General features: G+C 45.4%; 1 protein-coding gene across 1 annotated transcript; it reads left to right on the forward strand.

Moving 5' to 3' along the window:
- The first annotated feature begins 3 nt into the window (after window positions 1-3).
- On the forward strand, window positions 4-11,367 carry syngr2b (synaptogyrin 2b). The gene is made up of 5 exons (XM_090195409.1): window positions 4-400; window positions 4,471-4,603; window positions 5,675-5,779; window positions 6,072-6,208; window positions 6,743-11,367. Exons 1-5 carry the CDS (start codon window positions 281-283, stop codon window positions 6,995-6,997), a joined length of 750 nt encoding a protein of 249 aa, XP_090051535.1. The 5' UTR covers window positions 4-280; the 3' UTR covers window positions 6,998-11,367.
- Window positions 11,368-11,853: the final 486 nt, after the last annotated feature.

Raw genomic sequence — 11,853 nt, forward strand, 5'->3', positions numbered from 1 at the left:
GCTACGTCACAAAGAGAACCATATGACCATGTTTATGACCAAGTGATTCGCATCGTATCCATATTGTTCACTTTTGTGTGAAATTACATTTTCACGACGGTCCCTTGGGAGATAGCACGCCACGTACGTCGTTGTAGGCGTCCTTTTACTTTCAGGAAAGTCGTTGGCGAGAAAACAAGAAGGCGGTTGGTAGTCTAGCGATCTGTGTGTTACAAGGAAGATTCGTGGCTAAATCAACGGCTGCTTGTCTTGTGACCTGTGCTGAAGTTGAGCGACAGAGATGGAGGAGACCGGGGGAGTTGGTGGCGCTAGTGCGTACGGAGCTTCGCTCGCAGGCGGTGGCTTCGACTTTCACAAGTTTGCTAAACAACCGCACACTATCGTGCGCTTCTTGAGTTGGGTGAGTTTGACCAGGCAAGGAACACCGAGAGTAATAACGGGAGTTACTTATTGACTAAAATGTTTCAAGGAAGTTGAGCACAGAGGCTTAACGTTAAGACATTGTCTAACGTCACCTGTCACTTTGTCTTTGGATAATATCTAACGCAACTGAGCAAACTATTCCGTATGCGTTCAATGTTGATCTGATCATCCCGAATATATATTTTTACCACAGATGGCCCTCTAATTGCATATTAGCCAATGTGTTATTGTCGACTCGTATTCCTCTTGATAGATGTATAATGTTACAGTTGATGTCACGACACTGCAAAGTACAGCTGCTCACGCGGACGTGCGACTGTTGACAACAACAATCAGGATACTATTGAAGCGATAATGGAGGAGGGGGGTTGGTTATTTGATCAATTGATTAGGCCTAGCTATGTGCCTAGGCTACACTTCCAACCAGGCTTACATGGAGCTTCATGGTCAGTCCATATGCATGACATGACACAATGTGTTGAAGATGTTACCAACACACCCACACACACTGAGGGGAACTAGCCCCCATGTGATGCCTGTGGCTGCTGCTGTTATTGTTTATAAACACAACGCAGAAGTGTATATATATCAGACTTAAAGGATTCACACAGCTTGAACTAGGCTGAAGTGAAACTTAGTGAACACTGTGTGTTTCCATTGTCTGATACAGGTGAGGTTATAGGACAAAGGACGTAATGGGACAACAGTCTAAAGTAGCCTAAACACATGGACACTTCTGCCTTCTGAGATACCAGGGCCTGTTTGTCCAATAATGACAATCACTCACACAAATTAAACTGAGAAAAATCGTTTTCCCCTCAACATTAGGCCTATTCTTTGACATAGGAAAAGACGTGTCATATAGGAGTGGTAGCAGCAACAGCCATGTTGTAATGTCACGTTGATCCACCAGAAGGCAGTGAGAGGGACTTTCCAAAGAGGAAGAGAGAGAGGCCCAGTTAGTCAGTCTGTGGTCTGATATGTCTAATGGTAGAGATTGTAATTTTAGGGATCTTCCTGGTTTGATTGGTCCAAAAAATGTGTGGGTGCGACATCTATCTACTTTTCAGATGCCCCTAGGCCCTGTTCAATAATATCTAACCAAGACCAGATGCCCCTAGGCCCTGTTCAATAATATCTAACCAAGACCAGATGCCCCTAGGCCCTGTTCAATAATATCTAACCAGGACCAGATGCCCCTAGGCCCTGTTCAATAATATCTAACCAGGACCAGATACCCCTAGGCCCTGTTCAATAATATCTAACCAAGACCAGATGCCCCTAGGCCCTGTTCAATAATATCTAACCAAGACCAGATACCCCTAGGCCCTGTTCAATAATATCTAACCAGGACCAGATGCCCCTAGGCCCTGTTCAATAATATCTAACCAGGACCAGATGCCCCTAGGCCCTGTTCAATAATATCTAACCAGGACCAGATACCCCTAGGCCCTGTTCAATAATATCTAACCAGGACCAGATACCCCTAGGCCCTGTTCAATAATATCTAACCAGGACCAGATACCCCTAGGCCCTGTTCAATAATATCTAACCAAGACCAGATGCCCCTAGGCCCTGTTCAATAATATCTAACCAAGACCAGATGCCCCTAGGCCCTGTTCAATAATATCTAACCAAGACCAGATACCCCTAGGCCCTGTTCAATAATATCTAACCAAGACCAGATGCCCCTAGGCCCTGTTCAATAATATCTAACCAAGACCAGATACCCCTAGGCCCTGTTCAATAATATCTAACCAGGACCAGATGCCCCTAGGCCCTGTTCAATAATATCTAACCTCAGATCTTGTAGCTACATACCACCAAGATGTCTGTTGCTCAAACAGTCTCCTCCATACAGAGACATCCACTTAACAGATAACACTAGAGCCACACGGTGTAAATTGTCAGTGTAGTTGGCCCTTAAGCCTGTAAACCTGAGCAGTGTAGCGTACCAACATGTAAACAGTGTAACACAGTAGGGTCTGTGACTCAAATGGCATCCTATTGCCTATATAGTACACTACTTTTGATCAGGGCCCATGGAACTCTGGTCAAAAGAAGTGCCCTATTTAGTGAATAGGTAGCCGTTTGGGACACTCACTAGGTCTGGACAGAATGTGCTGTCTGTCGACACAACCACTTCTGCTCCCTAGTGGTGGGGGCAGATGGGAGGTAAGGTGATACCCCATCTAGCCCCCCTCCCTCCAGTGCTCTCTCTGGCAGTGTCTTCCAATGACCCTCTCATATCCAGTGGAACACACACTCGTCATCGCATACACACATGCTCGCACACGCGCTCACTCACTCACACACACACACACACACACCATTGTTGTATGACATGGCGTAAGGAAATAACATGGGTTATCATCTGTTGGTGCTCTCACACTGTTTCCTTTGTCTCTCTCTTCCATCACTCTTCCTTCCCCAGTCAGCATTCTCTCTCTCTCTCTCTCTCTCTCTCTCTCTCTCGCTCTCTCTCTCTCTCTCTCTCTCTCTCACTGGACAGAGACACTATTTTCTCCTTTCTCTCTCTCTTTTCCATCCCATTCTCAAAGGAAACACACATTTCTGTCTCACTAATATTTGAAGAGGAAATTGGTGGCATCTCTGGTCACAAGTATGTCAGTGCTGCTGGGTCACATGACGGTGGTGGACCAGTAACGAGACAGAGACAGGAACTGAACTGACAACCGAGGCCTGGTGCCGGTTCATTAGGCACCAAATGGAGAGAGAAAAAACTAGACTAAAACAGGGAGGGACTTCCTGGACTCGTCCAATAAGAAGTGTTCATTTTTGTTTTCAGTTTTCTGATGTCCTAACGAACACGACCCTGGTGTTGGCATCAGGCCCTAGTTTTTCTGTTCTCACAGTCATTGGAATGGAAAAAGAGAGAGCCCAAGTGGATGATGTCGCCTGTTAGAATATCTTTCAGAAGACCTCTCATCTCCTCTCATTGTATGTTTCTACTGGCCCCATCGGTGATAGATGACTGGAGGGAAAAACGAGGCCCCCTCGTTGAGGGAGGGAGAAACGAGGCCCCGTCGTTGAGGGAGGGAGAAACGAGGCCCCGTCGTTGAGGGAGGGAAAAACGAGGCCCCGTCGTTGAGGGAGGGAGAAACGAGGCCCCGTCGTTGAGGGAGGGAGAAACGAGGCCCTGTCGGTGAGGGAGGGAGAAACGAGGCCCTGTCGGTGAGGGAGGGAGAAACGAGGCCCCGTCGTTGAGGGAGGGAGAAACGAGGCCCTGTCGGTGATAGATGACTGGAGGGAGAAACGAGGCCCCGTCGTTGAGGGAGGGAGAAACTAGGCCCCATCGGTGATAGATGACTGGAGGGAGAAACGAGGCCCCGTCGTTGAGGGAGGGAGAAACGAGGCCCCGTCGTTGAGGGAGGGAGAAACGAGGCCCTGTCGGTGATAGATGACTGGAGGGAGAAACGAGGCCCCGTCGTTGAGGGAGGGAGAAACTAGGCCCCATCGGTGATAGATGACTGGAGGGAGAAACGAGGCCCCGTCGTTGAGGGAGGGAGAAACGAGGCCCCGTCGTTGAGGGAGGGAGAAACGAGGCCCCCTCGGTGATAGATGACTGGAGGGAGAAACAAGGCCCCGTCGTTGAGGGAGGGAGAAACGAGGCCCCGTCGTTGAGGGAGGGAGAAACGAGGCCCTGTCGGTGATAGATGACTGGAGGGAGAAACGAGGCCCCGTCGTTGAGGGAGGGAGAAACGAGGCCCTGTCGGTGATAGATGACTGGAGGGAGAAACTAGGCCCCGTCGGTGATAGATGACTAGAGGGAGAAACGAGGCCCCGTCGTTGAGGGAGGGAGAAACTAGGCCCCGTCGGTGATAGATGACTGGAGGGAGAAACGAGGCCCCGTCGTTGAGGGAGGGAGAAACGAGGCCCCGTCGTTGAGGGAGGGAGAAACGAGGCCCCCTCGGTGATAGATGACTGGAGGGAGAAACGAGGCCCCGTTGTTGATAGACGACTAGATGGATAAATAAACATGCAGGTCACAGTCAAATTGAAACTTTCCTCTCTTCCTCTTCTTAGATTTTTTCCATCGTGGTCTTCTCCTGCATCACGGCGGAGGGATTTGTCAACAAATCGCACAGCCCCGACGCGCATTGCGTCTTCAACCAGAATGACTCGGCATGTCACTACGCTGTGGGCATCGGTGTCATAGGTAAGTAGTCTAGTGGTTCTGGGTTACAGGTTCTAATCCCAGGGCTGACTGAGAAAATGCTGTTGGGTGAAGTCGCCTCAAGATGCTGATCTTGGGACAGTTAAGCATTTCCCCCACTAATAGTTACGATTGGGGAAAACCACACTTGAGTGGAAGAATCTGGTCGGGGCCAGGTAGCAAACCGGATCAGAGATGGCATCTCCCGCCGTTGTGCCCTGGGTTCAGATAACAGAAAAATAATTGTTTGTGTCTCTGTGACAATCGACTATAGAAAGTATCTCTTTATGCAGAGCTTTGGTGTAGTGGTAACACTCCTGGCACATCTCATAATACAACTCCCCTCAGGAGACTGGGGTTGATTCCTTGTCTCATCATACGACTCCCCTGCAGGAGACGGGTTGATTCCTTGTCTCATAATACGACTCCCCTCAGGAGACTGGGGTTGATTCCTTGTCTCATAATACGACTCCCCTGCAGGAGACGGGTTGATTCCTTGTCTCATCATACGACTCCCCTCAGGAGACGGGTTGATTCCTTGTCTCATAATACGACTCCCCTCAGGAGACTGGGGTTGATTCCTTGTCTCATAATACGACTCCCCTGCAGGAGACGGGTTGATTCCTTGTCTCATCATACGACTCCCCTCAGGAGACGGGTTGATTCCTTGTCTCATACGACTCCCCTCAGGAGACTGGGGTTGATTCCTTGTCTCATCATACGACTCCCCTCAGGAGACGGGTTGATTCCTTGTCTCATACGGCTCCCGTCAGGAGACTGGGGTTGATTCCTTGTCTCATAATACGACTCCCCTCAGGAGACACGGGTTGATTCCTTGTCTCATAATACGACTCCCCTCAGGAGACTGGGGTTGATTCCTTGTCTCATAATACGACTCCCCTGCAGGAGACTGGGGTTGATTCCTTGTCTCATAATACAACTCCCCTCAGGAGACTGGGGTTCAAACCCTGCATCCTTCCTGTTTCTCCCACTTGCCTGACTCCCCACCTCATTTCCTTACGGTCTCAATAAAGTGTTAAAGTATATATTTCTAAAGTATCTTTGTTTCTCCAGCCTTCCTGGCCTGTTTTTTCTTCCTGTTATTGGACGCCTACATGCCGCTGATGAGCAACGCGAAGGAGAGGAAGTACGCTGTCATGGCCGACCTGGGATTCTCAGGTGAGGAGGGTGTGTGTGTGTGTGTGTGTGGACCTAGGGTTGTGATGTGAGGAAAGAGCTTCCAGGCACCTGGGTCTTGTTCATCATAGCACCACATGGAAGAAAACGGACTGAAACGGGGCGGGACTGCCTGGAACGTACAATAAGAAATATATATATATATATATATTTTTTAAATCCCATTGATAAAAGGTTTCATAACGTTTTCAGTCGTGTTCCCTAATGAACGTGACCCTGTAGGTAGTTGTAGTGTAAATATGTATATCCCATGTTTCTTGTCTGTTTGTATCAGTTGTGTGGACGTTCCTGTGGTTCGTGTGTTTCTGCCTCCTGACTAGCCAATGGAGTCGCACGCTTGATGTCAAAGGAATCCCCCAGGACGCCGCCCGCTCCGCCATTGCCTTCTCTTTCTTCTCTATCGCCACCTGGGTGAGGAGGACTGTCACTACAGCTGCCTTACTGCCTCTCCTTTACTACAGCTACACTATGGCCTGGTCATAACTTCACCACACTGACTGACCTCTTCAGTAACTGACTGACTCCATTCATTAACTGACTGAATTATTCATTCACTAATTGATTCATTGACTGACTGAATTATTCATTCACTAATTGATTCATTAACTGACTGATTGAATTTATTAATTGATTCATTAACTGACTGAATTATTCATTCACTAATTGATTCATTGACTGACTGATTGAATTTATTAATTGATTCATTAACTGACTGAATTATTCATTCACTAATTGATTCATTAACTGACTGATTGAATTTATTAATTGATTCATTAACTGACTGAATTATTCATTCACTAATTGATTCATTAACTGACTGATTGAATTTATTAATTGATTCATTAACTGACTGAATTATTAATTCAATAATTGATTCATTGACTGACGGATTCATTAACTGACTGATTGAATTCATGAATTGACTCCTCTTTGTGTCTACAACAGGGAATCCTAACCTACTTCGCTTTGGGGAGATATCGCCGTGGTGTTGCCGATGTCACCCAGAGCATCTATGCCGAGTCTCCGCCGGAGCAGCACACCCCTTACCCTCCGACCTACGCCCCCTCGGCCTACACCCCCACCACCTACTCCCCGTACCCTTCCAGCGCGCCAGACGACTTCCAACAACCCCCCTTCACCCCCAGCACCATCACCACCACCACCCAACCCCAGGGGGAATACCAACCCCCCAACTACTGAGGGTCTTCGCGGTGAAGTTTCCCCTAGGTACAGATCTAGGATCAGCTTCACTTCCCCCATTCCTAACCTTAACCATTAGTGGGGGAAATGCAAAACTGACCCAAGATCAGTGTCTAGGCCAAGGGGCAATTTCACCATACTATTACTGGGATAGAATTATGGAGAAAGGAAGTGGAAGCTCCTTATCACCAGACCTGGGTTCAAATAGTATTTGAAATATTTATTTTGCTTTTGTCTGTCTGGAGTGCAAGGTGGGTGGGGTCTGTCTGGAGTGCAAGGTGGGTGGGGTCTGTCTGGAGTGCAAGGTGGGTGGGGTCTGTCTGGAGTGCAAGGTGGGTGGGGTCTGTCTGGAGTGCAAGGTGGGTGGGGTCTGTCAACCTTTATATTGGTTTAATTTGTAACAGGGAAAGTGGATGAAAGCACACAGACCGATAAAGTATTTTAAATGGTTTTAAATAGTGTTTGAACACAGGTCTGCGTACTACTAATTCAGTGGATGATGTGGTTAAAAGGAGACTTCTACCCTGAGACGGGCGCAGCTGAGGGGGAGGGGCAAAAGTCAGGTCCTGGTCACGTGACACTGGAGCTCACATGATTTGGGATATGCGAAAAACAGCCAATGAGAGCTCTCGTGGGAGGGGCAAGTGCTTGCTTTAGCTAATCAGTGTGCTTGTCTCCCCCCTCTCTGTTCAGAACTCTAGTCCCCTGCTTCTGTGCTCCAGAAGGAAGGAGAATGTGTCTGTCAGAGGAGGCTGGTGGGGGAAGATATAGGAGGACCTGCTCATTGTAATGGCTGGGATGGAACAAATGGAACGGTATCAAATATGGAAACCACGTTTGACTCGGTTCCATTTATTTCATTCCAGCCATTAGTGAGCCGATCCTCCTATATCTTCCTCCCACCAGCCTCCTCTGGTGTCTGTACATACTAGATATTCATAGTTGAAACGCCAATTCTTTGAATGGCTGTAGTGTCTTTTTTTAAAAACATTTTATCTTTTTGTTTTCAATTTAGCACAATTATCTTGATGACATGCAAGCACAACGTTTTATTCAATGTCAAAGAAGAATGTTTATTTCATTGACCAGTGTATCGTGAGACTACTGAATTCTACAGGATAAGCCAAATGCCCAAGAAAGCCTTACTATTAATGTCCTATGTAAACTGCTGGGTTTTTGTCCCACTTCAGGAGCCGTAGGCAGACTTTGACTGTGTCCCAAATGGCACCCAATTCCCTTTATAGTGCACTACTTTTGACCAGGACCCATAAGGCTCTGGTTAAAAGTAGTGCACTATATATAGGGGATAGGGTGTCATTTAGGATTCAGTCTACAAGTCCTTTCTCATAACTCTTAAACCCTGTCTATCTGATAACAGTCAAGGTAAAGCCATAAAAAACACATTAAACTGCTCATTAAACCACACGTTAAATTAAACCGCCCGTAGAAAACACCAGGCTTGTTTGCTCAACTGATCTGTGTAATATGCATGTTCCTATCTAGTCATTTATGTACTGATTGAGTTTTCAGTCATATTTTTATGTCTACTGTCCACAAAAACTATAGCAACTGGATAGGTTGAAACCAGGCTTGTAAACCAGGAGATAAATTAGAGTCCCAATTGTCCACCCTTCTCCCAAAGCGTGCACTGCACTGGCCTACTTTCCCCCCCTATGGCTTTGACAATGGAATCTCCCTCCAGCCTCACAGCCAATCCTGACACCAGTGCTGTGCTTTTAGAACCATGTGCACTGGAAAAGGGGGGAGAATCAGAACTGAAGTCTTCCACTGCCGCTAGATAAAGCCATCTATGGTTTGTATTACTTAGTGGGTTTCCTATCAGTCGTTCTGAGTCTCAGACCACTCCCTGCTTTGTACTACTAAAGGGAAAAGTCATTCATGAATAAATCCTCTTACTGCCACGACTGACTTCAGGAACCTCAGTGTAGCAGCTGGGTCATGTTCATTAGGCACCAAATGGAAGAAAAACCGGCTACATATGAACATTAACACAATTACCGAACTTCAGAAGCTATTTTGAATACATTTTCTTGGTCCTAGAGTCATTAAATGTTCAGAGTACATTGAGGGGAGTTACTGCTTTCAAAACAAGTAAAACAGTTGGAAGGTTTTCATCAGGCAAATGCTTAGTTTGTTTATCATTGCAAGAGGTTTTGCTGTGGTGTGCACTAATGAACACGACCAAGGGCTGCTGTATAGCTCCGGTCCACCAAGGTCCAAGTGTGCTTTGGCACTTCATAGATTACTACTTCAAATCATCTGACTGACTTTAAATGTAAGTCATACAGGACTAACTTAAGCACTTGATAACAGTACAATACTTGTGATTTCATCAATTGCTTCTTTAAAGTGGCAACCTGCAGATACATGTTTGGACATATTAATGATATGTATCAATTGATTCTTGAAGAATAGAACTTATAAATTCCTCATGAGGTTAGTTCAATTGTTGTACCCCATCAGAACCCAAAACAAGCATTGTTTACGCCAATGTTTGTAAACAAAGTAAATGTAAACAAACACTATTTAGCCTCAACATGGTTAACTATAATTTTGATATCATGGATGGTCAGTCCTCGTATCCATAACTCTGAGTTTGAGCCCCGTCCCTCAGCTTTTTACCGAAACGGGTGGGGAGACGGTTTGTTATTGTTTCAACGGCTGATTGCGACTTTAAAGGATAAGACTGAAAACAGCAGACACAGAATCCATTAAAGGATAAGACTGAAAACGTAGAATCCTTTAAAGGATAAGACTGAAAACGTAGAATCCTTTAAAGGATAAGACTGAAAACAGCAGACGTAGAATCCATTAAAGGATAAGACTGAAAACAGCAGACGTAGAATCCATTAAAGGATAAGACTGAAAACAGCAGACATAGAATCCATTAAAGGATAAGACTGAAAACGTAGAATCCATTAAAGAATAAGACTGAAAACGTAGAATCCTTTAAAGGATAAGACTGAAAACAGCAAACGTAGAATCCATTAAAGGATAAGACTGAAAACGTAGAATCCATTAAAGACTGGCTTCTATGGAAATGTTATGCACTTCTCCTTAACAAGAACCCTGGTATACTTTGTTGACGGTGCCTTAGACTTACTGTATGTAATGTTGACACCATGGTGACCTTGAGTGCACCATAGACAAGCATAGATGTACATATTCACATATAGATGTGTGTAGGTAAATATAGACACACAAAGATACGTTGTATATAAACACATCATTGGAGTCCACTTGGCCAAAGGGAAGACCTCACTGTGTGTGTCAAATGGCACCCTATTCCCTATATAGTACACGACACTATATGGGCCCTAATCTAAATATGTGCACTACATAGGGATTAGGGTGCCATTTGGGACAGAGTTGCATTTATTAAATATGAGGGTGGAAACGCTCCCTCTGTATTTCTATGTATACAGGACAGTGGAGGCTGCTGAGGGGAGGACGGCTCAGAATAATGGCTCGAATGGTATCAGACACGTGGTTGCCTTGTTTGATTCCATTCCAGACATTAATATGAGCCGTCCTCCCCTCAACAGCCTCCACTGATAGTGTCACCAACCATTTCAACTTCTCCGCTAGTGCCTGTGTGAAGTGTCCTTCCTACAGAAGGCTCAAACGCGATGGTGTATACACTCTATTTGCCCAATCAACCTCCTCAAACTGTCCATATATTTACATTATAAAACCGTGGACAAAGTCATTGAAAGCCATGATGGCACGCACTTGAGCAAAAACTGAAGGGCATATTCAGGATTATCAAACTGTTGCCTTGTGTTCATAACTGTCGGGTTTGTGTATGGGAGATGAGTGATGTTGCAATTTGTGTTGTTTGCAATTCTGAACATACCCCCTAATGTCCAGCGTGGCCTAGTAAGGCGGCATCTACACAGGCAGCCCAATTCTGATCTTTTGACCAGTGAGATCAGATCTTTTGCCAATAATTGGGAAAAAGATCAGAATTGGGCTGCCTGTGTAAATGCAGCCTTACTGTTCAAATGTAACCTCCCCAGTGAGCAACCTTTGTATCTATGATTGATCGATAGCCAAGACTTCTGTAAGTATGTGATTTGTAGATTAGTTATGGGTTGTTAATTGATTGCGTTTTGTTTTCTGTAGTTGTAGGGGCGATGTGTATGTTTCACTTCTTGTCCATTGTTTTATCGTGTTACATCATTGGTTCTCTGTGGTTTTGATTTGCCATTTGATCTCCACCACCACCACTGATCTAAATGAAATAGTGTCGATTTGAGTTCCTCACTTATTTTACATTTATGAAGTTTATTTGCAAATTCTGTGTCTCACTTCACTTTAATACACCGACAAAATGATCGCACCAGAAACCTGTTAGTTCAGTTGTGTTCTATTGAATCCATTGTTGTATGAGGAAGTGTCTTTCAACAGCTGTGATGTCACAAGGTTCTAATTCAACTTCTGTTCTGTCTAAATGACGTGTGTGTCGGCGTGGGGCAGAATAAAATCTGCTCATAATCTGACTGGTTTAAAAAAAAATACATGTTTACAAGTCCAGATTGAAGAGACTGTCTAATGTAACCATGCTACAGTACTGGTAACATGTGCTTTGGAGATTTGTGTTACCATAAAAATCTTAAATTGGCAGCTAGTTGTACTGTACAACAACGTGCCAACTGCCAAGACCTAAACAGGTTATTTCAGTCAAGGCTAGTACATTGGATTGCAATCCAACACCATTTCTTTCACTCAGTTCACTAGGGTGATTGGCAACTATAATGTTAAGTGTTGGGTGCATGTTTCATGAGCCGAAGAAACACAAAATGTTCCCTATACGCACAAAAAGCTTCTCTCTA

Source organism: Oncorhynchus mykiss, chromosome 13 (assembly GCF_057628025.1).
Source record: "Oncorhynchus mykiss isolate SJ-2025 chromosome 13, ASM5762802v1, whole genome shotgun sequence".
Classification (NCBI taxonomy): Eukaryota; Metazoa; Chordata; class Actinopteri; order Salmoniformes; family Salmonidae; genus Oncorhynchus; species Oncorhynchus mykiss.

What these genes read in the sequence shown, in the direction of transcription:
- syngr2b (XM_090195409.1), top strand. Translation starts at nt 281, where the DNA reads ATGGAGGAGACCGGGGGAGTTGGTGGCGCTAGTGCGTACGGAGCTTCG. An exon ending in TCGTGCGCTTCTTGAGTTGG is followed by an intron (nt 401 to 4,470) that starts GTGAGTTTGACC and finishes TCCTCTTCTTAG; the next exon opens with ATTTTTTCCATCGTGGTCTT. An exon ending in TGTGGGCATCGGTGTCATAG is followed by an intron (nt 4,604 to 5,674) that starts GTAAGTAGTCTA and finishes TTGTTTCTCCAG; the next exon opens with CCTTCCTGGCCTGTTTTTTC.